The following is a 27350-nucleotide window of genomic DNA, read 5'->3' as shown; positions in this document are numbered from 1 at the left end:
ATTTCTTTGCAATTAAATGTAAACCAAAATTCTGCACTGGTTTTTCAGACACATTAACACATACAACACATAAAGCCATGCAAATAAGTAAACCCAAGGTGAATTAAGTTTATACACTTACTTGCCACGGAAAAGTTGTTGAGGGGATAAGGTAAGTCCACATCTTGAGGTTTTTCTTTATAGCCTATGAATGAACCATCTGTCTTCAAAAGGAAATATCTTGGCCTCCAATTTTTTATATATTCTCCTACACGAAGAAAGAATATATATGTTAATGCCAAGAATGAAGTCATTTTTGTTTAAAAAAATAAATTATGGCATAATATGACCTGAACATTAGCCTCCAAAATTTTAGTGACGCAATTTTCTTTTAACTTGACTTACAAAAAAGAGTAAGTCTATAAATTAATATTCAACAGAAACCCAAACACTGTGTTTTTAATTATTTCATACTTGGATCACTCATCTACACCATTATTCCTTCAGAAAACCACTCAAGTGAATACACACTTTGTTCAGTTTTCATTTTATCACACAGTTGTTAAAGCAGATTCTCAGACATTTTAGAAAGCTCTGGAAATAACCCGCACAGTATTTATGAATTTCAGGAAAAACACAACATAATCAGAGTGTGAAATATACATTCCATTTTCATGACCAATAATAATGCTTTTGTTTTTCAAAAAGGAGGAAGAGTAAATTTCTTTTCCTTTTTAAGACAGAGTTTCACTGCTATATAGTCAATCTTCTTGCCTCAGCCTCCATGGTATGTGATTATTATAGGGTTACTTCCTTGTTAAATCTGAACCTTGCTTTTCTCTTTCTAGGAAAATAACCTTCTACACATGCTATAAACATGTCACAAAAATAAAGAACACAAGTTAATGAAGCTCAAAACCACATCAAACTTACATATATAAATAAATACAACACACAGCCATTACAGAGCCTGACTAACAGTAGGTAATTGTACACTTAATCAGCTTTACATATGCGCTCCTACCTATCCACCAAAACAGGCTCAAAGGTGAAACATCAGGTGACCCATGACACCTTACTAGCGAACCAGCACAGCAGTGCTCACTTGTTTTCTCAGCACTTGGGAAGCTGGAGCAGGAGTATCACCAGGAATTCCAGAGGTGGGGTTTACAGAGTGAGTGAGTAAGGGAGGAAAAGGGAGGAAGAGGAAGAAGAAAAAAAAGCAGAGGAGGAGTGAACCATGTAGCTTAGCTTATCTGTCTCCTAATATTAATTCTCAAACACTGAATTTTACAACTATAGAAATCTGAAAAGTTTACTTTTGCTACAAAGCAGCTTCTCCTTTTGACCAAGTTTAAGCCTAGCATTTGCCTTCTGCCAACCCTTACAGGACCTGGAGCTAAATCAGAATGGACTTCCCAAATCTCTCCCTGTTGGCCTTACCTAAACTGGCCCATTACTGTCTTACATACAGTCTTTACTAATGTTCTTAACTGCTTTCCCCAGGCTACTCACCACAGCTTCTACTAACAAACCACATTAATCTTACCTATGTTTTAATCCACTGGTTTTATCACTCTTTTGCTCTATACTTTGACACTAATGCAACTTGATGGGCATGTGAAGCATTCCTTAAATCCCAGAACCCAGGAGGTAGAGGCAGAGGCAAATGGATCTCGGTGAGTTCAAAGCCAGCCTAGTCTACAAGAGAGTTCCAGGACAGCCAGGGCTACATAGTGAGATCTTGTCTCAAAAACAAAACACAACAAACTCATTACATTTAATGTAACATATGTACATTTAAAAAACTATTTTCTGAGCCAGTGTGGTGGCATGTACATGTAATCCCAGCACTAGGAAGGCAAAGGACTACAGGTTTAAAGCTACACCCTGTCTTTTAGTAAGAAAAGCAGCAGTGTATAGCTATTAAAGTATGTTGTTCTGTTTGAAATATTAGGAGAAAATGCAACTCTTGTGGGTAACTAACTCAAAAAGGTAATTCAAGTAATCATGGACAGTGCTAGGATTACACGGACATGCACCACACTGGCTCAGAAAATAGTAGTATTGGGTTGACACTGGAATTCAAAATAAGGGATAGTTTCTAAAATATTGATGGTGACATGAGATTTGCAACTTTATCAATGCACTTTGTTATTCATTTACTCAGATTCCACTTTGAATAACTCTTGTACACTGTACACAATTTTAAGAATCATGCATTAGTCATACAGATGTTGGTTTACTGATTTAAGCAGTTCAACTTTCACAGTGGAAACACTTTATTTAGTTAGTTATATTTGCTACTGTTAACCAATTTCATTTTTTAAAAACTCTTTTTAAGTACTGGGAAGCCTTAAAGCTCATGATAGTGGACACATTTCAAAAGCCTAGTCTTTGCTCTTGGAGCTCAATTTTCATTAGCGTAGCAAATACTGCCAGTCTTTGCTTATTTGCAATGATATGCTCTAGTACCCCCTACTTTCCATCGCTGGACTGATAGTCATATTAAATAAATGAAAGATACATGCATACATAAATATTTAATACATGTATATACGTAGATAAAAGAAATTTCAACCCATGAACACACAAACACACAGATACCTGATGTCACCTATTTATTTTATAAATAAATACATAAATTAATTCTATTCTTAGGAACTACATAATTTAAATTTATAAAACCAGAGTACTTAAATTCACAGTTCCTATTCAAAAACATAAAGTAGTTCCTTTGCTGACTGCCCTCATTATTTGATTCTTCCATATTTAATTATGCATTCCCATATAATTTTACATTGTTAGGTGTTAATCTCCAACTAATGATGTAGCATTTAGGTTCCAAAGGCTCCTGTTAACAAGAATAGATTTATACTAGTACATGTCTGTCAAGCTGAACAGCAAGTGATAATTTCAGAATCATACCAAAGATAAAATAAAACAAAGTCATTTGAAAAATATAGAAAGATCAAACATAACATGGAATTATTTCTCCACATGTGGAACAAAACTGAATATATTTATCTGAAAAATATAAAATTAAAATAAAAATCAATTTTTATTTCTAAACCTAATTTCCCTTTAGCATCATAATAAGTATTTACATGTTCAGATTATAGTAAAAAAAAACACCACAAATATCTTGTATCTTTTAAATTAAAGTATCTTTAGAATTGAAAATGCTTGATGTATCCCACAGTAGGCTTTATAGTTATCAAAAGTTCTATGAAAAATGAATCTATCATATATCCCCTAAAAAAATGCACTAAACCCAGACAGGGATAAACTTAATTGCATCAAAGAAAGAAATGGGGAAGAAAAATTCTCTTCCACTAATAAAATATGTAGTACTCTTTGAAATATTTTATTAATTTTGAATTGATTCACTTACTCAGCAATTGAGCTATCCACTAAACTAAAAATGAGTGTCAAATTTTTCAATCAAGATTCCTAATTTGCTTTCTATTTTCTTGTCATTTTCCACCTACAACATGAATGAACTTACAGTATACTCATTTATTCTCTAACTTAGTTGTAGGTGCTGGGAACACAGTTGGAACCTTTCCCCCCACCACCAAAGAAAAAGAAAAAGAATCTCTAATTTCATGGAGCTTATCCCAGTATTCCACCAGATTTCAGATATGCCTTATAAACATCTGGAGAAGGGTGCTAAATGTTTTCTGGGAGTTCAAGTGGGGAACAAAGAACCTCTTCTATAGGTTCCCACAAAAATTCTGAAAAAAAATCCATACTTCAGCTAGATGTGTTGGCCTTATTAAATATCCCATTTCAAGTTCCAAAGAATTCAACGAAGTTTGCCTCTGAAGAATGATCCTTACAGAGGACACAAACTCAACAAGCATGAATAGACAACAAAAAGGCCACTGTGCTAGGCCCAATACAGGAAAAGTTTCCTAGCCTGAAACAATGGCATGGCACTGAGCACAGTGAAGACTAAGGACTACGTTGGTCAAATTATCTCTATAGCCTAAGGGTTCCCAGCTAGGTCTTTTCCAGCTGATCATGGGAATTTGACTGTATACTTCTGTCACTAGTGCGGTAATTCCAGCAATGAGAGTTCAGGTAAAGAAAGTATCACAAGGCTGTTCTAGGAAGTAGAAACAGAAAATCCTAGATTTTTAAGGAGCTATATACCTAGAACAAAAGAATGATTCCTGTAATCATTCCTTAATATCAGCTCCTAACAACCAGCCATAAGGCTATTGTTTGCAGTGTATATACGTGCATGTGTGTGTATGCTCAAAGGGTACAGGAAAGCCAGCAAAAGAGACCACAGGATCCTTCTGTCTCTTCAATCCAAATACTGGGATTACAGGTTTGAACCACTGCACCCAGGGTTCTGAGGATCTGAACTCAAATCCTTTAGTTTGAACATCAAGTACTGTACAGACTAAGTCATCTTTTCCAGCCTCCATAATCTTATTTTGAAAGATAGTACTTGCATTTAAGCACATAATCAATACATTAAAAGCAAGTTATCTTTCTTTTGTACTTACACTCATGGTTTTCAACTAATTTAAGAGATAGCTTCTTTCTGATTGAAAAAAAGTCAAAAAAGCAACAAGAAATTTTTCTAAGGACACTAATATACATACAAATTTAGGAGGAACTCTGATAAGCTTTCGAAATATACTGTAGGAACAAAGGGATAAAATTTCCAGCATAAACCTTTTCCTAACTTATTATCTACTATTCCCTGTGCCTCTACTTCTTTCTTACCCTCTTTGACTAGAGGTTATATTTATTTTGAAATCCACTGTTACCAACACACAAAGTCAGGCTAGGTTTTGCCTATTGTCAGAGATGTTCTCTGATATATATGTCCTTAGGCAATTTTGTCACTACAAGAACATTATCATAAAAATCTAGCTTATACAGTCTACCACAGAGAAGCCCTGTCTAGAAGAAAAAACAAAAAAAGAGTTCTGAGTTCTACTTATTTAAGATGATTCTAGAATTGGTCTTTGCCAGCTCTCTTATTACTTAATAATTTATTTCCCATATTACAACAAATAATCTAAACAGTTTTGAGTAGATTGTCACTATTTAAAAAATACAAATGATATTTTGTCTTAGCTCTCAGGTTGTTTGAATGAATATTGTATCTTTTCCACCTAAAATTTTTGACAGTCTATTCAAATGGATCATATTGGGGAAAGGGTAATATAAAGTCAACTTAGGGTCTCCCAAAGTTGTTCATCAAGCATCAAATTACATCATTTGATATCTTCATTTTAAATCAGTCCACATATATAAACTTTATTCCATTATTCATTAATATTTGGTTAGGAACCATCACTGTAGTTTTAACAGCTGAAAACTGTTACCAAAGTAGGAATTGCGGGGGGGGGGGGGTGTATGTGCCTGGACCAAAATGAGATCCAATGTCCCAATAGCCTCTGGTCTGTATTTCCTTGGAGATGTCTACATTTGTTCAGATATCTAACTGGAAAAGATTCTTTTATCAAGTCTTTTCCTCTTAACAATGAAGTAGGGTGATAAATATCTGATTGTCTTAGGTTAGGTTGTTAGCTCTAGGCTATGAGAAGCAGAAAGTTAGATGCAAGATAAAAGATGTGCCAGTGGAGAACACTGCATAAATACTCATGTACTGGAAACCTATCCTCAACAGTCCATGCTAACATGGATTAGGATACTAATACATACTAACTATGTAAAATAATTGTGACCTTATTAAAACAGACACAATCCAGCTCAAATGATTTGATAGAATTATAGCACTATTTTTCACAAATCACGTAAAACAACCATTTAGAATTCAATTATACAAAATCACCATATTAAAAATATTCTACTTATTACATGGGATGGGATATGAGTTTAGTTTCATATTTTCCCCATAGAAATTAAAAACCCTAATTACTAACAGTGAATAAACTTAAATTATTAGGATATACACATGATATTGCTGTTTAAGTTTCCAGTGGACACTCTTATTTGATGTATCAAAACTTTTAAAAGTAATCAAAATCCAGGAGATATATATGTAATTTTGTATTTCATCATTCTCTCAGTGGCCAGGCATACTGAGAGAATAGTAGCACACACCTCTAAGTAAAACCCTGTAATGTAATAGCCAGGGGCAAGACTCTGAGGCACACCACCTAGAGGTGACTCATAGCTACAACACCACTGAACTAAGGGAATTTACCCTCCCACATCTCAACTGCAAAAGGAGTGTCATTATTGTACCTACCCAAATTGTTTAAGAACATAACATAAAACTCGTAAAATATTTCTTGGCATATATGATGTATAGATTTTGTTATTAAATGGAACCACTGCTCACTAATGTAATTTATAATCAGCACTGTACTTATCCAGGAATATTCATATAATCACAAAGCATTAATAAATGTATACCATCAGTCAAAATAGGTCTTTTAAACTAGTGACATGTATATAAAACTTTTCTTTTTTAGTATTTCTTTTTATAATTTTAATCCATATGTGGGGAGGATATGTACATGGCGAGTTCAGGTACTTACAGAGTCCAGAAGAGGGCATTAGATCCCCTGGAGCTGTAAACAGGTGGTTGTGAGCTGCCTGACAGGGGTACTGGGAACCAAATTCTAATTCTCTCAAGACCATTGCATGCTTTTCAACATACAATAGTTATCTCTAGCCCTGAAATGGTGTTATTAATAACAAAAAGAAAACTATGCAATATGTAATATCTACCTACAGCATTAGTTCAGATCATACTACTTCTTTAAGACAAAGATATCAGAAAGGTAAACAGAAGTCTCGGAGCTTTCACAACTTCTTTCCTTTATTGATGGGATTTTCCTATACTGCCCAGGCCAATCTTGAACTGAGCTCAAGCAATCCTCTAGCTTTAGCCTCCCAAGTACTTAATCCCAAGCCACGTGGTCTTTATGAACACTTTTTATGATAAACGTAAGTGTACTTTAAGAATTTCTCAGAGCTTAGGTGATGGTTCAGCAGGCAAAAGCACCTGCTGTGCAAGCCTGACCAACAAGAGTTATGATCCACAGAACCTACAGAAATGCCAGGCTGTGATCCCACTCTGTATGAGGCAGAGACAGGAGATCCCTGGAACAATATAGCTAGACAAGCAGAACCTGCAGACTCTGGCTGGGTTCAACTGAGAAACCCACCTCAGTATACAAGGCAGAAAGTGACAGCAGGAGGCAGCTGACTTCAGCCATTAGCCTCCACACTCACATGCACACAAAATGTTTGTTCACCTTCATACATGGGTGTCTATTCTCATACTTGTGCATTGATGCGCGCGCGCGCACACACACACACACTCGGGTATACACGTGCGCACACACGCACACACGCACACACAATCTAATAAATGTGTTTACATGTTTAAAAAAGTCTGGCACCTTTCAGTAAAGACAAAAATTAATTCCTTCAATAAACTATCTCTAGCTGTACTCTAGAATAGAAGTCTTCATGGGCTTCATTTTTCTTCCTTCCTTCCTTCCTTCCTTCCTTCCTTCCTTCCTTCCTTCCTTTCTTTCTTTCTTTTGTTTTGTTTTTCGAGACAGGGTTTCTCTGTGTAGCTTTGGACCCTATCCCGGTACTCACTCTGGAGACCAGGCTGGCCTTGAACTTACAGAGATTCGCCTGCCTCTGCCTCCTAAGTGCTGGGATTAAAGGCATGCGCCACCAACACCCAGCTTTGGGCTTCATTTTTTAACCTCATACAAAAAGAGGTTTATTGTTACCATTAGCATAAATATCTGTTTAACTTCATGGTTCACATCATAGTAAATATTTAGTTATTTGTTGACAGATACAAGCTAAATTTAAACACATGAGCTTCTGAAAGAATAAAGCAGATTTTTCTACAGTGTATTTCATAAATGTTATCCCCATAAACAAAAAAATTGTACAATGCAGCATTACATGATATAGATTAACTATCTTAAAGCCAGATATTATATAGGAAAGCACACTGTGTTAAATATAGCACAACATCTGCAATCTTTAAAACTGCCTGTTGCATTTTTATACAAAAGAGTCAAAAAAAGCCACCAATGGAAGCCTGTTCATGTCTCAGGGAGAAGAAACAGGTTTCCCATTGAATTTATCATTAGTGTATTTTGTATATTTCTTAAAAATAATCCTGATAATTTTATTTTGTATTTTTTACAATGCAGTGAAGTATAATACTTTGTAACTGCAAAGGACTATATAAAAACGTAACTTTTGAAAGTGAAATCTTGTCCATATTAAAATATATTATTTAAATCTAAGGAAATGGTTTATAATTCAGAGGACACTAAATAATCCCAGGAAGAATGATACTCAGCAGGTTATTCTCATGTTTATTCAATTTATTTAACATGAGATATAGGTAATCCAAAAGTAACTAAAGAGGTTTTAGCTATTATTTCAACATATAACTTAAAACATTAACAATTTAATATCTGCATAGTGATGTGTATGTGTACAAATACTCATACACATATAAAATTTAGGTTTTCCAATTTTTAAAAATTATACTGTTTAAATTGTTGCTTCCTTTTCACTGTCGCCAAACATGTTATTTCTTTGCCCTTCAGTACATTAAAAGTGATAAATTCTTTTGTAATCTTTATCAATGTTACTTGAATAATTGTCATCAACTGTCTTCAAATATGTGTTAGTTTGAATAAGCAAAAAGAAGAAGAAGAAGAAGAAGAAGAAGAAGAAGAAGAAGAAGAAGAAGAAGAAGAAGAAGAAGAAAAGAAAAAAGACTGGGTTTGTCAACAAAACACACCAAAGGCAATATAGGCTCCAGGTCACTCATTCTAAGTGGTCAAGGAGCACAAATGATCAAAGACTATGCCTTGAAAACACGTTGATAGGAGAAGGGTGTAAAATTAGGTTGAATCGTTAAAAATATTTGGTGTTGTGAGGTTAACAAGATGGTTCAATGCTGAAGAGCTCTGACTGATCCTCCAGAGGACTCAGGTTCAGTTCCCAGCACTGCCTGGTGGCTCACAACAATTGACTGTAAGTCCAATTCCAGAGGACTTAAGGCCTCCCTCTTCTAGCCTCTGCATTTGTGGTGCATAGACAGACATGCAGAGAAAACACCCATACACAGAAAACAAAAATAAAGTCTCAAAACTTAAAAATATTTAGTGTTGAAATGCATACAAGTACTGAGGATGTAGAAATAAATGATGCAGATATAGTCCAACCAACATAAAATTTTAAGTCTAGTAAGAAGTTGTTAAGAATGGAATACAGAAAGTGAAGGCATGAGAGATTGTAATTAGAAATAGAGCTGGGCTCTTGCAAACATCTGCAGTCTCAGATATTCAGGAGTCTGAGGAAAAAGAATCCCTTGAACTCAGAAGTTTGAGGTAGCCTTGAACAAAATAGTTGAGGACACAGACACACTCAAAATAAAAAAATAAATAAAAATGTATTTACTCATTCCTGGTGAACAACAGTCATATCATTTTCCTTCATTGATTCTTTCAAACAAGTTCTTTCCTTCTCCTTTAACTAACTAGTGTTGAACTATGAGATCTAAGCAATGTGTAACAGCATCATCTCTCATTCTTTTCCATTTCCAAGTATCTACACATGTGCCTAGAGAAAACAGTACTTGGTACTACCTGTTGTCTAGGGGCGATTTCAGTGTACGTCTTTCAACATTTCAGCATTCTATTGCTGTTCTGCTGACTCAAAGATGAGGAGACACTGCCTGTGTCTGCTCCTGGACTAGACACCATCACCCCTGCAACTGGCAACATGGAAGCTGTTTACAATTGGTGATTCTGCATTGACTTCCCAGATGCCTTGAACACTTTCCAGATGTACCCACATATCTCTGCTTTTCCGTATGTTCCCTCATGATTATTTTGAGAAATATATTATAGTCAAGAAGAAATTCTGCTTCCACTGCATAATGCATGAGCTTGCCGTTTTTATAGTAAATATAGTTTTCATGTCTACTTCCTAAGGAAGGCAAGGGTCCATGTTCTGTGTTGAAGTTGAACCACTTAAAAAAATCTAGGAACTGAACAATGTAAGGCAGCAGTTTTCAACCTGTGGGTAGCGACCCCTTTGGGAGTCAAATGACCCTTTCACAGGGTTGCCTAAGATCAGTAGAAAACACAGATATTTACACAATGATTCATAACAGTAGCAAAATTAATTATGAAGTAGCAATGAAATAATTTTATGGCTGAGGGCCACCACAACATAAAGAGCTGTGTTAGAGGGTCACAGCACTAGGGAGGGTGAGAGCCACTGCTCTAAGATGTTAGAAGGCCAATCTCAACTTCCCTAAGACCTCCGGGTGGTCCATTTGTCAGTATTTATTTAAAATTTTCCAGAAGCTGAACAAGTACCACCTTACCTTTAAGCATTCTGGATTTCTGTTTAATGACACTCAATAACCTGGCTAATCAAAGCCTGGTTCTTACTGTTTTAAGGCAACATTACACTTTACACCAAGAAATAATACTTTTAAATTATTCTTTTAAACAAAACAACATCCTAACCATATTATAGTATCAAATTTAACTGAGAAAATCAAGGGGGAGTGGAGAACACACACTGGTGCACATATTCTCGCCAGCAGAAAATAGCATCCTGGCAATTTAATGAAGAATAAACCATGAGATTAGTTTACATAGAAGGAGATATGTTGTGGAGAATTACTCAATCTGTACTCAGCTTCCTGCTGGGTTAAATGTGAGCTAAATTATTATTTTGCTTTCACTTACGCCCTTGTACATTATGAAAGCAAAGCTTTCTTTTTCTACATCACTGCAAAAACTCTCCATTTCTACACAACACCACATTTAAGCATTAAGTAATTTCTACACTTTTTTAATAATGTGGAAATGGCAAAAGTAATGCAAAGGTAAAGAGAGGCAAATCTTTGTGAGTTTAAGGCCAGCCTGATTTAAATAGTGAGTTTCAGGACAGCCAGTGTAGTATAGAAAGACCAAGCCTCTAAACAAAACAAAGCACTAAGAAAAACAAATCTGCAAAGGAATGAACTAATTTAAACATAGAATTTCATTATAAAAATTAACACCTATACTGTAAATATTTTCCATTTTATCACAACATCCTCTCTTAAATATTTAAGTATAAGATATATATATATATATATATATATAATTATAATAAGTAGTCTTAATATGGAAACAATGTAACCGTAACTCAAACCTACTCGCCATGTCTGTTCAATGCCTAGAACAGATCAAGCAAAGAAATAACTAATTGAATAAATAAACAATTCACCACTATTCTGAAGGGCTACACTCATGGTAGAAAAACCCAGGATATCTCAGTATACTACCAACCTGGGATCATTCTCTGCCTCCCCTTTGGTGCCTACTGTGCAAGTGCTATGAAACTGTGGAGCTCCATAACCAGGAGGCCTGTGTTATGTGTGGGAGTGGGGGTGGGGGTGGGGAGACCATCAGGTACTTCAACCTGTTACCCATTTCACACCCACTTTATAAAAATTAGTGGAAAGAATGCTGCTTTATCTTAGACCTTTGCCTATGAATCTCCAATGATCAACTTCTAGTGGTATGGGACCCTAAAAATGACCTCAAACTCATGGCCATTATCATTTTAAGAGTAAATTCCTGCCCTTCAAAACTCTCCTCTTCCTTCTTTTTTTCTTAAACAATAATCCAAGACATTCACCAGCATCATATTACAGGGTAAAGGGAAGAAAGGGTAAGACAGAAGCAAAGAAAACTTGAAAGTCCTCAGCTAAGCCCTGGGTTCATGTTTCACCCCAAGGAATCTCTTCACACAAATTAGAGGCAAGCATTGTTAACATCATCTCTGCAGAGATAGTCAGAAGGAAACAGACATAAGGAAAGGCCAGTAGAGGACAAAGATGATACTTAAACAGACACAACATCCTTTCACACAGTGATTGCAAACCCAACTGTCCAGATTCAAATGACAGTTCTGTCACTTAGTACATCAATCTCTCTATACCTCAGTTTCCTTTTCTGGAAAATGGAAACAACAGTAATAAAAATAGATTAATATTTATAACATAAACAAAACATCTACTCACAGTAAGAATTATATAATCGTTTGCTAATAAACTAAAATATCCACTGGTATAAAAAAGAAAACCAATGAAAAAGACTGGGGGGAGGCAAAGATCTGAAGATACATTGTAGTCATGCATTAAACTCATATTTAAGGCAGGTAAAAGAAAATCAGGGGCTGGAAGACAGTTGCTAATGTTTAGCACAGAAGCACAGGGACTTGAGTTCAATCTCCAGAACCTGCATAAGAAAACTTGGCATGGCCAGGCGTTGGTGGCACACACCTTTAATCCCAGCACTCAGGAGGCAGAGACAGGCAGATCTCTGTGAGTTCAAGGCCAGCCTGGTGTACAAGAGCTAGTTCCAGGACAGCCTCCAAAGCCACAGAGAAACCCTGTCTTGAAAAACAAACAAACAAATAAAAAACCAAAGAAAGAGAAAAACCTGGGCATGATGGCAAGTTTGCATTCCCAGCACTTGGGAAGCAGAGACAAGTGATCCCTGGAGCTCACAGATCAGCCAGTCTAGCTGATTATGTGAGCTTCCAACAAGTGACTGGTACCTCAACAAAAAAGGAGGGGGGATAATGGAGAGTGACAAAGACACCTGACATTGACCTCTGCCCTCAACACACTCACGCAACACCATAAATGATAAACTTAAATTTCATTATTTACTGTATTTGGTCTTGTTTTTATTCACTATTCTCATTAATAATCTCAACTTCTAAAAATTGCCAATACTGTCATAGAAATCCTCTTTCTTAATAATGCAGTATCAAGTAATCCTGGAAATGCAGTAATAAGTATTTCATTTCTTTCTAATTTCATTAAAAATGCTATATGCAAAAAGAACAAAAGCAAAGGCTGTATCTCGTTCTTTTAACATTATTCCTTTCCTGTGCTTCCTCTTTTATTGAACAATTTAATCTCACCCTGAATTTAAAAACATACTAAACTACATATTAGTCTTGGCTTTTAAAATTAATTTGGAAAAAGTACATTTTTAAGTATGATATTTTATATATAACCATTACATACTAGTAAAATACATATTCTTGATTAAAATTTTTAATATGTATATATTTTTAAATTGAAAGGAAATATGCTTCCATTTTGATTCAAATGTAGGAATGCACATTATTTTAAATACAAATAATTTATAATACTTTAATATCTAGAGGTAAATGCATGAAAAAGTAAGACATACACAAGTAAAATCACTTTCTCAGGTAGGTGATTTTCTTATCCTCTTTGAATATGGAGCTAATGTAGCAATTTGTGGTCAGTCAGCTGTTAATTATTTTTGTAAGAAAGAATTGTGAGTAAAAGTCATCAAATTGAAGAGCCCAGATACACTTAGCATGTTTAAAAAGACAGAGAAACCAAACACTATTCAATTACTCAAATAAACTTATCAGATAAATACCAGGGAAGCCACTTCTCAATGTTAAAAATGAATTTACTTACCTTGGCCCTCTGAGGGCAGTATTACTTAACACATAGCCAGAAATTTCAGGAAACAACCTTTATAAGTCATTCTAATAAAAACCAGATTTAAAAACTGGAAATAAGCATAACTTTGCTCCTTATATATTAATATTTCAATCTTTATCATCATTTGTATTTGGACATCATAATGGTTATTTTATTTATTTTCTTTTCCTCATAAAGTACATTTTATTGGAAAACATTTTCTACAATTAACTTACTGACCATTTTTATAAAACAAAATATGCCCCTATAAAATACAGTGGTGTGATATCTTTTATTTAGCACAATAAAAACGCTAATCTTACCATCACAGTTTTATTTATGTTAATTGACGATTATCCACACCTAAACTTCACACCAATGATATGAAATATATTCTCTCTCTGTCTTTCTGTCTCTGTCTCTGTCTCTGTCTCTGTCTCTCTCTCTCTCTCTCTCTCTCTCTCTCTCTCTCTCTCTCTCTCTCTCTCTCTCTCTCACACACACACACACACACACACACCACACAATGTAAAGAGGAAAGAAAAACCCTAGCTTTTAAAAAGTGGCACATTGAAGGGAGAGAAAATTATTACAAGATAACAGAAAATTTACTTTTATACAGCCAATCAGTTGTCATATGCCTGAATTGAGTTTTCATGTAGACTTTATATATACCTTTAGGAAAAGCCCCATTCTTCCCATAACTTAAATTACAATTCCCACTTAACAACTATGTTATTTTCTAACTTTGAATAAACTTGGCCTTTAACGTTTATATTAGTAAAATTAAACAATTTTATCCTTTGAAACTACACAATTCTATTAATGTTTTGGGTAACAATAAAATAATTAAAATTAAATTCCAAATCCTTTTTAACTAAACCAGAATGTAGAGTGAGTTAACTACATTGTGTCTTAAACATATCACAAACAAGAGAAGGAAACTAAAGTCATTTTATAATGTTCTACACACACACACACACACACACACACACACACACACACACACACACACACACAAATATCTCTTCAGAAAGATGCCAGGAAGCAACAGCTGCTGTTCCACGCATTTTCACATAAAAGTACAAAATTATAAACTCAGATGTTGTGTTCCACTCTCAAACAAATAAGTGACTTGCTTAGTCCCCCCCCCCAAAAAAAAGAAAGAAGGGAAGAAGGAAGGAAGGAAGGAAGGTAATGCCCTTCAACTACTTAAGTTTATGCCTTTCCACTTTTTTGTCTAATCATCTTCTATTCTAAAAAGTGTGCTACCAAGTTTACTAACATCTTCAATCAGATTTTCTTAAGACTAAAAACACATTAAAAACTTTAAGCCAAAACATTTTGCAAGATGCCTTAAAAAGTATGTCAGACAGTGAAATATTCTTGTTTTCAACATACTGGCCAATATTTTTTAAAATTACTATTCATGTAGTATTTTCTTGAGGCATAATTCAAATACATCCATATACCATAAAAGCTAGAAGATCCTAAATCTTTTTTTAGTTGTCCTGAAAATACATGCAGTACAGTTTTATTCATTTATAAAAATGCCTTTATAGCTATTTTTAGGTGGCTTCTTCAGCTGTTATACCACAGTTCACAGACATGGATAGTCCCATTTCTTTTTTTATGTAAATTACTTCTGATAAACAGCTTTTTAAAACCAGTATGTCAGTAAAGCACCATCTTCATCATCATCATTACTATTATTATTGATTTTGGAGACAGGGTCTCTCTTTGTAGTTTTGGCTGTTCTGGAACTTGATATGTAGATCACGATAGCCTCAAAATCATAGGATCCATCTGTCTCTGCCTCTGCCTCCCACTCTTGAGTACCAGGATTAAAGCCATGCACCACTTTTCCTTGTTTGAAATTCTCCATTGTCATTTCCTCTAATCCTATGGCGCAAAACACCTTGCTTCAGCCATCATTCAAATTTAGTATGTCATACTTATTAATAGAGTAGATGCTTAATTAACAGAAACAACATTTGAAAAGAAAAACCTTAAAAACTACCAGGTACATCTGTGTGGGAATTATTAGTACTCTGGGGAATTCACTGACTCACCCAGCTCAATAAAGGCATTTCCTCTTAATTCCTCCAAGGAAACACTTCTATTCACCCTGGCACTTTACCCCAACGGGAGCCTGACAGCTTTTTTCATCTGCAAAGTAAAGAGTGCTGACAATCAAATAACGTTTTAAACTTCTGCAGGAAAGGAAGCCATACTTTTAGTGCTATTTGTTCACTATTAGTATTTGTCAGAGCAGAAAAAAAATGTGAGATTACCAAAAATAATGTGAGATCACCATTAAAGAGGTGAATTCTTTCGTACTTGCATACTTATTTTTGAATAGGAAAATAACTTTACAGTATACACTATGAATCTATCAGTGAAAAGCCACTTACACTTCCAAAATATTTACATTCAACAATTTTCTCCACATTCTCTTTAAGCAAATGATTTCCCTTCATATTAATGGAACAACAGCAAGTCACTAAACACTTGATTTTGAAATTAAAATCTTCTATCTGTGACCATTCCCTTAACACAGCCTCTAGAAACTAGTGTATTCACTTCCCAATAGAACATCTTATAAATGCTAACAGCAGCATCTACATTGTCTAGACTTTCACCTACATCTAACAAACATGAAGTACTACTAACAGCTAGTAATGACTTTGTTCCAGACATGCTAATCATACTATCTATCTCATTTAGTCTTTCCAGGTTCCTTCAATGGCTCTTATTGTTTCCTTCTTTCAGAAAATAAATTCAGGCTCAAACAGCTTAAGTGACTTTTATAAGCTCACTTATCTAAGATAAGTGATATTTAAATCTCATCCCTTTAATTGCAAAAACACTCTGTTTTAATATTTCAATCACTTCTCTGTGTGTTCTTGCATAGGTTTGTTAAATGGCTCTGAAGAAATGAGAAAATAAATGACTAATACAGTATAGACAGGCAAGTTTGCTGTCTTCAAGCTCGCTTTAGTCAGCTGCTCATTAGCATACTGACCTCTGGCAAATCACACTCTCAATTTAACAAAACCTCTATGTGGAAAATGTCAGTTGCTTGTCCCAAACTTAGGAGGAATATCAGTACTGACTGTGAAACTACAAATAATCCGTGCATAATTCTACACTTCACAAATGAAAGAAATACAGGAGACAAAGGAGAGGCCCAGTGAGACTGATGATTATCTGTGCTTTCTCAGCAAGTACACATTAGAGTTGCTAGAGAAGTAAGTGACAACAAAACAGATTTTTTTTTTCCAGAAAGACCTGACTCAACTTCTTTATGAGCAGCAAATAACTCTTTCAGAAAGATATTTTGGACCCAAAGCTGTCAGGATACTGGCCTTTCAACCACTTTGGGCAATTTTACTTAACAATTATATAACAAGACCTTATGTGTTTAGAACAGCATGAGTGTATCAAAACTCGAAATAAACAATATTTCTTAGCAATTCTCCTAACATTTTCTTTTTTAAATTAAAAATCCAAACAGCATTTAAAAGGGGAATGTAAAAAAAGAAAAAAGAAAAAAGAAACAGGCTCTCTTTTCTAATCATTCATTTACATTGTGATTGAACTTTAAAATTTTACCAAAAACTGAGGTGTTCTAAAAATACTAAAAAATCTCAATATAACATGACTGTGTCATCTCAACTATTTGAGATCAAAGAAAAATATTTGGATAAATAGCTATTTCTATCGATATGCAAAGAGACTTCTAGATATTCAAAACTCTAAGACCTAATTGTATGAAAGGACAAGAAAGAAAACAATCAACTCATCAAAGTTTGATGAAAATTCCTGCTATTAATAGAAACAAAAACAAGAGAAAGGGTATTATACAAAAAAGCCAGCTTTATGTGTAACCTACTTTTTCTTTCTTTTCTTTCACAATTGGAAACATCTAGGTTCAAAGTTTTATAGAACTGTTTTAAAAATATGGCATTAAGATTCCCTAGTGATAAACTATAAAACAAATCAATTCAGTTTCAAATGACAGTTTTAAGTACTGACTAGTTAAACTGTCAGTGGAATCATAAAGAAGATAGTAACTAAACTAAAAGATTACTTAATCAAAACTTCCTATTACCTATTACCAGTTATGAATTCAAATCTGATATTAACCTAATGGGTTATCTACTTTCTTCATAGAGAAGTTAAGAAAGTTTGTATTGCCATTTCAGGGAGTTGTTTTCTAAACCTAGACATGAACAAGGGACAAGAGGAAGTATTACACCCCTAAACTAATTAACAAAATCCGAGGAGGGGGCATGCAGGAAAACAATGATAATTAGTATGTACCCTGGTTAACCAAACCCACACATACATTCATTCTGTATGTGCACAAACAGCAGCAGCATCATAAACCGTCTCCAGTTCCAGCCATTATTCAGCTCGACATCTGCACATGTTTATGCGTCTCTCCAAACAACCTCTTGAACACCCTGCTGGAGCTGTCATTTTTTTCTTCTCCCTATCTGGCAGATGGCAAGTCAACAATCGGCATCAACAGCAGCCGAATATCTCCCCCTTTATCCTCCCCCCTCCTAAACAGACACAATAATAACTTCTTTGTGCTTCCCTACAATGCAGCTGCTTAAACCATTTCGCTACAAGGCTGCTTTGCCTTAATAAAAAAAAAAAAAAAAATCCCTTCTGTCAAGTCTAAAAAGCAGCATAATGTTAAGCAAGCTAAAGCCACAGCACAGCTGCAAACGGGCAGACACATTGACAGCTCCTCCCTTAACAAAGCCCTGTGAATTGAAGGGGTTCATCTGAGGCTCACACAGTAATTAGTATAAAAAAGTCCGACAGCCACCATTATGCTAAGGAAAAAAAAAAAACTGGACAGAACTGGGCTGCTGTTTTGCGTCAAGAGTTCTGCCGCAGAGTAGATAAATCATGTTGGGCTTTTTCCTCTCTTTTTAAAGACAGTAATAAGGAGGATGAGAGAAGCTAATTTGAAAACTTGGACACAGTAATTGTACCATATGGTGAGCATTTATCCTTTCTGAAATGCACGCTAACAGTCACTTACATGCACACTGCTTTGTTTTACAGTTGTTATTCTCTCTACCATATTCATAAAATGGATTTGAATATCTGATACCAAGAGAAGTTGTGTGTAATTAGCAACAGAACTGCCTAGGTTTAATTTATTGGCCTAGCACTGCAATCTAGTAAAATGCAAAACAAAATTAAACAATGTGTCCACTTTGTAAAATGTCTTTCTTAACTCAAACGATATTAACGAATATAGGTTCATTAAAGGTTTTCTAAGCTGTTAATACTCCTGAAAATTCCAACAGAATAAACTATGACAGTAGATAGATTTCTACAGCCAACCTTAAAGATGAGTTATGCATGAAAATTATCTTTTACTAAGCTCATTTGTTCCATTTCACTGATACACATAGAACTCTAACTAACTCATATATACAGTACACCTAGAAGAAACACTTCATTGTACATGGTCTAGGGATGCTCTGTTTTGTTAAAAATTAGTAACAGAATACTATGTAACAGTGCCAAGCACTGTTCTAGACTATGTATAGAAAAGCTTTTATACACACGAACACACGCACACACACACACACACACACACACACACACACACACACACACACACACACACACGATCATAAACTGACATATTTCTGTCTACTTCAAAATTCAGTAAAATCTTCTTACTGCTAAAAAAAAAAAAAAGACTTTAACAGCATCAATACTCTATGTATCAAGGTCCCGTTATCTATCATCTTTTTTTCTGAAAAAAAAAAAAAAACTAGAAAAGTATGTTCCATTAGTTTACTAGTTTAAACACAGGTAAATTTAATGTGATCAATGTTTTTCTTGAGATAATAGTGTCATGTGTTTAACTATCAACTATGTTCTAACCACTGTGGAATCCAACTAGAACTCATAGGAATCCTAAAAGTTTCTAGTGGAGAAAAAGCATAAATCTGAACTACTACAATTTGCCACAAGTGTCCTTCTGATCAATGTGGGGGACATTTACAGTAAAATATCTTATAGAAATGTCATCCCATCCCCAAACCCAAAGTCCCTACTTAAGCTTAACTTTGAAATGTATCTATCAATGGTCATACTATCCCCGGACTCCCAGTACTCCAGATGTCTTAGCCCACTTTGGAAATTAGACATAATTACACTCAGAAGGAAAAAGGAACTCCACCTAACAAATGACAACAACCAATTTCCATAATACATTTCCACCTTGGCTTAAAAAAGATAAAACTTTATCCCCTATCACGGTGTGGTAGCTTCCTTTAATGATACTATCTTTGGGCCATTATAATTCACTTCTGTATACTGCCTAAAGGTTTACTAAACATTGTAAAATATAAACAAGTCTTAATGTTTATTATGTGATCTGTACTGGTTTGTGTTTTTGTCTGGGAAATACTTGATCAGCATCATTTGTGATTCTATTGCTGTTTAAAAAATGTAGAAATCTACAAAGGGGATAAAAAATTTTCCTTTCTAAAATAGGCAGAGAAACATTATATAATAACTATTCTAGTATAAGTGAATGACAAAAAAAGGGTAACTTTGTTTTAGAAAACATTTAAAGATGAGACTGATCTCTTCCCCCACATAATGATAGAAAGCTATTCTTGTGGAAAAGCAAAGAATTTGGTTTGATTTAGGAATATCAAGTTAGGGGTGTGTTTGAAGATGGAAGCTCCACTTAGATATAAAACCTAAAATGAAAGCAAGCTCTGAAATTTTAATGGAATACTGATGCGTATGGTTTCTGTAAGTGTTGTTTCAGCATCTTATCAAAAAGATTTTTGGGCAAATCTATGCATTTTTAAACTACCTGAAAGTGCTTGGTATAATGAAAATGACAAAACCACCCAAATTTCATTGTGCACTTTAAAAGCTTTTTCTAAGTACTTGCCAAGAGTCCAGATAACATTTTAAGGAGAGTGTGTCCTTCACATAAGTAACTTCTGACATCTATGACCTAAGGGGTGAACTTTATACAGGACAAAGGTACAAGAAACTTTCCTAACATGTAAGTATAGAGCCCAGTATTTAGGTTTATTAAACATCTTAATTTCTATTTACCTTAATGCATATTTAAGAGCTCATACATAGCACAAAAGTACCAGAGTGATTTTATTAAATTGGGATAATTGAAGTCCACTTGAGTTGTGCAAATGCCAAACATAATTTATAATATGTGGGGTACTCTTAAATATTTGGCCAGCATTCTAACAAAGCATTTATATAAGAATATAGTGGTCTATTAGTTTGTTAACAATATTGATAAATGCCTATATAAGTCTATGAAATGCAGGAAGGCTAACACACTCTTACAGACTTCCATATCAGAATTTTGATCAATGTACCAGCTTACTATAAATGTTTGACTTCTATAATAAAGGCAAATCAAGATTCCTATCACAAGCTCTCAAACTGAAAGACCCAGAAGCCATAAAGGAACTCATTCTAAGGATGACATAACAATAAGAAGTGGAAAGGTCCTGTGTAGAACAGTGTCTCAAGCAAGCCTCTTATCATAAATGTACCCTGACATTTGTCTTTAACCTTATTGCTTTCTTAGCACTCTTTTGATTACTAGGAACAAAGTTCACCCACGAAGATGAAGATGTTAACAATAATAGATAATGATGATGATGACAATGATGAGATATTTATTATAAGAGTACACACTACTCAAGAAAGGGGGCTGCACTGATGTGGCAATATATTGACCCAACTTCCTGCAAGTGAGATCTGGAAAGTGATTTGAAAAAAGATCCCTTTGTTCTGTTCAGAGATTCTGTGAGGGCTGGTGTCCATCACTTTGCTTATTCATCTTCCATTCCTGCCCCAGCCTAGTTGCATCTCTCTGTGTATGTCTGAAGTATTAGTCACAAGCTCTCTACCACCAACTTCTCAGCTTGCTCAGAGTTTTCAGTTCCATCCTAAGTGCTTTCCTAACACTTCTGGCAATCCTACCCAAAATGTCACAGACTGACATCATCTCTTAGTTGCTTCAGTTTTCAACATCCTTCTAATAGTTCCTGGGTCAAATGTCCACCAGTTTGCCTCAAAGAGACAAATCTTCCTTAAACAATAAGGAGAGACTGGAAGCCAACCTCCCTTAGAAAGGGCTAAGTATGGATGAAGCAACAAGCACTGGGAATTCAAATGAACACAGGTGAGAAAACGAGTGGGATGGTTGGGATAAGAGAAAAAGTAAAACAAGTAGGAGGGGGACAAACAGATTTGTAGTTTATTGGGTTAATCTTAGCTGTTGGAAAATATGCTAATAACTCAAGGCTTTGTAACATAAATCACTATTTACATTAGTGATAAATTCTAACTCATTTATATTTCATATAACTACTATTCAGAACTATTACAGCATCCAAGCAGGACAAATCTGAGTATATCACTCACTATTAGTTCTAAAATACAACATGTTTTTTTGTACTGGTGAATGCTTTACATAAAATGTTCAGGGAAAACATTCCTATTATAGCAGAATACAAGTGATTTCCATATAATTGTAATTTATCTCACCATCTTTTAGTTAACATCACTACATATCTGTAAGAGGAGTCTTACCTATTGATTTTTAAAGTATGCATGACTTTTAATTTTCAAAGACTAAAGCCTACTAGAATACCGTGAGAGGAGGAGCAACTACACCTGACAAAAAGTAACAATCCCAAATGTTCACAGTTACTTTGATTTACCATACATCTTACAAGGATTTAAATTTTAGTTTGCATAACTGTTCCTATAAGCCCACCAGTATTTCACTGAAACTTCAGAGCTTACATTCAACCCAAAATTTATAGCTACTATCTATTTTTTAAGCAACCTAAGATACAACATTTTACTTTTCTACTTTTAATGTCTGATAAAATCCAATTTTAAGGTTCAATGGCTTAAATTCTATTAATATCAATATGAAGAGTAAATATTAGTAAAATGAGCTGATGCATTTTTCTTTTAAAATATTCTTTCCAATGACTCATATTTAAAATACAAGGCAGATATCACCCGTGTTTAGGTATTATAAGAATGTAAGCCATTCAACTTTATGTACACACAAAGCAGGGAGTGATATTAGAATTCATTCATGTACCTTAGAGAAAGGTTCATTAGAGAAATCATTCAAGTAACGAGTCCAAATTTCAGCCTACAGTATAGGATTGCAACTTTTTTTTTTTTTTTTTTTTTTTGGCTTTTTGAGACAGGGTTTCTTTGTGGCTTTGGAGGCTGTACTGGAACTAGCTCTTATAGGCTAGGCTGGTCTCGAACTCACAGAGATCAGCCTGCTTCTGCCTCCCGAATACTGGGACTAAAGGCGTGGGCCACCAACGCCTGGCTAGGATTACAACTCTTTAGCCATCAGCCATTCCATGTTTTCTGAATATCACAAGCGCTTTGATAATCATCACAGTAAGCAAAACTTATACTTGCAAACTTTATATAGAATATGGCAAGTTTCCTATTTATCAAACCAATTGTGTTTAAAATCTAATTCTTAGAGACTAGATTTTCTTATTCATAATATCCCATTTTTCCAATTCCCAAGAATTGTTCTCCTATACTGGTTTACAGTACTCAATATCTCTAAGTTTTTTTTAAATCAATTCGACAGCACAACTTATGACATTTTCTCACTATCATTCATTTTCTGTCACTAAATTTCACATTGACTACTCCTTTAAATGGAACCACACCCAATTTCTTACTTCTCAATTCAGATTTGTTTTTTGACTCTGAATTATATTCTAAACAAATAAGAACTACTTTTGAGTAATATATTCATTCTAAGTACTGTTGAATGAATTAGTTAAGGTAATGCTAGATGCTCAAGAAGATAAATCTCAAGTGTTATGGTTTGAAAATTAAATGTGTTAAATAAGCTCAAGTACAGTGGACTTGGCTGCTAGGTGACAGGTTTTAGAAAGTAAGGGCTCAGACTAAGCAACTGAGTAATTCTTTGATAAATTCATATTATGATTGCATTACTGAGAGATGGTGAAAAGCAAGATGTGGGGGCTACTGAAAAGGTCTATCTTGTACCGACCCATTTTTTTCTCTGCTTCCTGGCCATGCAACAAGAGGTAGCAGGCTGTACTTCACCATAATATACTGCTTCACTGGAGGCCAAGAGCAATGAATTCATTTAGCCATGGACTAACGGAGCATCTAAAAAAGTGAGACAAAATTAAATGTTTTACCCTTTTAAGTTTTCTTTCAAGTATTTGTCACAGTGACACAAAGTTTTGACTAGCCAAAAGATCTTAGTGGCTTTGCACAAGTTTTTGGCTCAGGTGAACTCAAAACAGATCATCCTGTTCAGTGAGCCACCATGCTACCCCACATAATGACTCAAAGTCCATAGAATTGGTCTTCCTAGAAGCTTGTTTTCTTGATCGAAACCCGAAGGGAAAATACAAATAAGATTAAACACAGGAGTTGCCTCTGAGCCAAGATTAGAGAAAATATCCATTATCTCTGCTCAAATTTCAGTAGCTACAACCTAGACTCATAATTGTACCTCACTTCTAAGTGACCAGAAGGGAGTCTCGACTGTGAAAATGAAAGGCTTTTGAGTAAAAGTGGTAGATACAAATGAACTTAGTGAATGAGCAGCCAACCCTGGCTACATTAACATCTACTCTAAGTCTCTAGATCCATCCTTAATTCCCTTCGCCTTATGACATACAAGTTAGAAACGAAAGCATCTATACGTCTAAAAAGTATTAAAATGAGAAATTCTGTGGTATGTATATTTAGGGAAGAGGCAGGGATATAGGGAGAGAATAGTCTCTTCTCCTAAATATTTCTAGTGAGATAATATCCGTGCATAAATTAACTATTTAAAAGATATCCCAATGCAAGCATTAAATCATCAATGTCAAAATACATAAAATTAAATACAATCATGTTTTATCACATTATATAAAATTTAACAATATTTTATCTGACTTGACCTTGTTTGTATCTAACGATACATTTAAAAAATACAGAATTGGCAATAATTAAAATATTGCCTTAATTAAAGAATAAAAACAACTAAAGAGGTACCATCTCCAAATATGAATATCTTTAAAACTTATAGCACAGATAAACATTAAGGGGTAAAATAATTTGGGGTCAATAAAATTACTAACAGCCCTTGCCTTCCCACTTTTACTTTTACATTGTCCCAGGTATTTCAGCCATTTCTAAAAACCTCCCAGTATATATCCCAAAAAAGTAAGCATATAAAATCATTAAGTATTTTCTATAGCACATTAAAATGGAAAGTGAGATTACCAACAATACTCTCATAAGCAATACTCTTAGAATTCTAACTTTTCATTATTCTTTACACCATAGAAATAGACTAACCCTGTAAAACGTATTATTCCCATATTATTCTCTATATGATAACCTTCTATATTCGAAGAAATCATGGAATATCAGTTATCTAATACAGACAAATATTACTGTAACATTACATAAACTTTCTGCTGCTGTTGGGCAAGGTAAATGAGAAGTAAGTTTACAGACACTTTATGAATTGACATTTTCAAATTAAATACTACATAACAAAATCTCTAACAAGCCAAACATAAAACATTCTAAGTAATTTCTAAATGTATTTTGAAAATAAATACATTTAATTTTGTAGTCACTAAAATTTGCATAGTTTAGAAGGTCTCTGGTATTATGTCACTCTCATGAGCCAAACATCAAACATTAAGAACATTTACTATATTTTGTCATATCTTCTGTCTATATTCATGTTACAACATAATTACCAAAATTTGTTTTACAAAAGGTATCCTCTCAAATCCCATATTGTTAAAACAGTTTCAGGAACTATCATGTTCCCAGACCAAAACCTAAAGTCACAGAAGGGCCACGGGTGGCTCAGAAGGGAAGAGCTCTCATCACTAAGCTTGACAACTTGATTATGATCCCCAGAAACCACATGGTAGAAGGAAAGAATTAAATGCCACAACCTTTCCTCTGACCTCTACACATATGTCATGGCAGGCATGTGCTTAGGTATGCATGTGCCCCCAACACATGCAAATAAATAAGTAAATGTAATTAAGTCAAAGAAGGCCTTTGTACTACAAGCAGATTAAACACACACACACACACACAAAAAAAAAAAAAAAAAAAAATGGAGAGCTCTGGAATATCTACCCAAAACCACTAGAAAGTATCTCCCTAAATGTAAAAATATATAAAGATTTGTTTCTTCACATAAACCTTTGAGAAAGTGAAATATGACAAGCCACACCTCAAATATTGCATATTAGATGTGAGCAATATTAAAGCAATTGTTTATAACCTCAGTTAAAGATGTAATGTTTCTGCACATTTCCCCAGTGTCTGGTTTCTCTGTAAACCTATATACTGGCTCCCTCTCTGATGGTATCTCTTATCTTGCTCTCCTCTATTCCTCCCCCTACACAACCTTGCTGCTCCTTTATGACCTCCTCACCCCTCCTCTTCTCTCCTTCTCATTTTCCTAGCTCCCTCCCCCTCCCCCATGCTCCCAATTTGCTCAGGAGATCTTGCCCCTTTCCCCTTCTCCGGGGGACCATGTATGTTCTCTTAAGAGTTCTCCCTGTTGCCTAGCTTCTCTGGTGGTATGGATTGTAGGCTGGTAATCCTTTGCTCTATGTGTAAAATCCATATATGAGTGAGTACATATCATGTGTGTCTTTTTTTGACAGGATTACCTTGTTCAGAATGGTTTCTTCTAGTTCCATCCATTTGCCTACAAATTTCAAGATTCCATTTTTTTTTTTTTTGTCTCAAGTAACATTAGAAATAAACTTGGGAAAAAAAATCTTTGAGATGGGGTCTCATGTAGCACAACACAGCCTTGTATGTGCTATGTAGTCAAAAATGACCTTGAATTTGAGATCTTCCTACTTCTGTCTCCCATGTGTAGGGATCTCAGACATATGCCATCACTGATGTTTTATGTGGTACTAGGTATTGAAATCAGGGCTTCATATATGCCAGTCAAATGCTCTGCCAAGTGACCTACATCTCCAGTCCTGAGTAACTATTTTCAAAATCAAAACTTCTTTTTGAAGTCAACATTTGTCATATTCATTTAAAGTATGCATGGTAAAATGTGAAAAATACATGTTCCTTTTCTTAAAAAAAAATCAGTTTCTAAGTATTAAGATCTAAAAGGAACTTTATAAAAGTGACATGCTGCTGTATTAAAAAGTGAACCATAAATATTTTATCCAGGTATCACGAGGTCCTTTATCAATAAACATTATTACCAAGTAGCTAAAAAAACCACTATCCTTATATGAGGAAAATAATGTTGGCTGGCATAGAAGAGTGTTTTGAAGTGCTTTTTGAATACCTCAGTCTCACACTCAAATCAGGAGCATCTGTCCACCAACTGTCAAGTTAATGTCTAGCTTAGGAGTTTTCCTGAATTCATCACTATTCATAGATGCCTGTCACATCTTTGTGACAAAGAAGGAGAGAGAGAGAGAGAGAGAGAGAGAGAGAGAGAGAGAGAGAGAGAGAGAGAGAGAGGACGGATGGGAGGAGGGGAGGGAGGGACAGAGGGAGGGAGAGAGGAATGTAAGTTGATTTAAACCTCTTATTTTTGTTTTAATAAATATAAAAATTATTACTTTGAAGGCATCTGTTGAGAATGAAGTGGCCCTCCATCTCCAGATCTAGGAATCCAAGTTAAAAGTTTCTATAGACCTTTTCTACATTCATTACATTGCATTAAATGTTCTCACCTTGTAATGCTACTAACTCAAGGATTTGATCCCTTATA

At 34.8% G+C, this 27350-nt stretch overlaps 1 protein-coding gene across 1 annotated transcript in view; it reads right to left on the bottom strand.

Moving 5' to 3' along the window:
- Akt3 (AKT serine/threonine kinase 3) overlaps positions 1-27350 on the bottom strand; it is a 208483-nt gene that overhangs the window by 101951 nt on the left and 79182 nt on the right. Inside the window, exon 3 of the mRNA XM_027418888.2 lies at positions 122-247. Coding sequence (XP_027274689.1) covers positions 122-247 — 126 coding nt within the window. The remainder of the gene's footprint in view (positions 1-121; positions 248-27350) is intronic.

This window comes from Cricetulus griseus, chromosome 5, assembly GCF_003668045.3.
Source record: "Cricetulus griseus strain 17A/GY chromosome 5, alternate assembly CriGri-PICRH-1.0, whole genome shotgun sequence".
In the NCBI taxonomy this organism is placed as follows: Eukaryota; Metazoa; Chordata; class Mammalia; order Rodentia; family Cricetidae; genus Cricetulus; species Cricetulus griseus.
The sequence above is the reverse complement of the archived record's forward strand: the minus strand, read 5'-3'. Positions and strand labels throughout refer to the sequence as shown.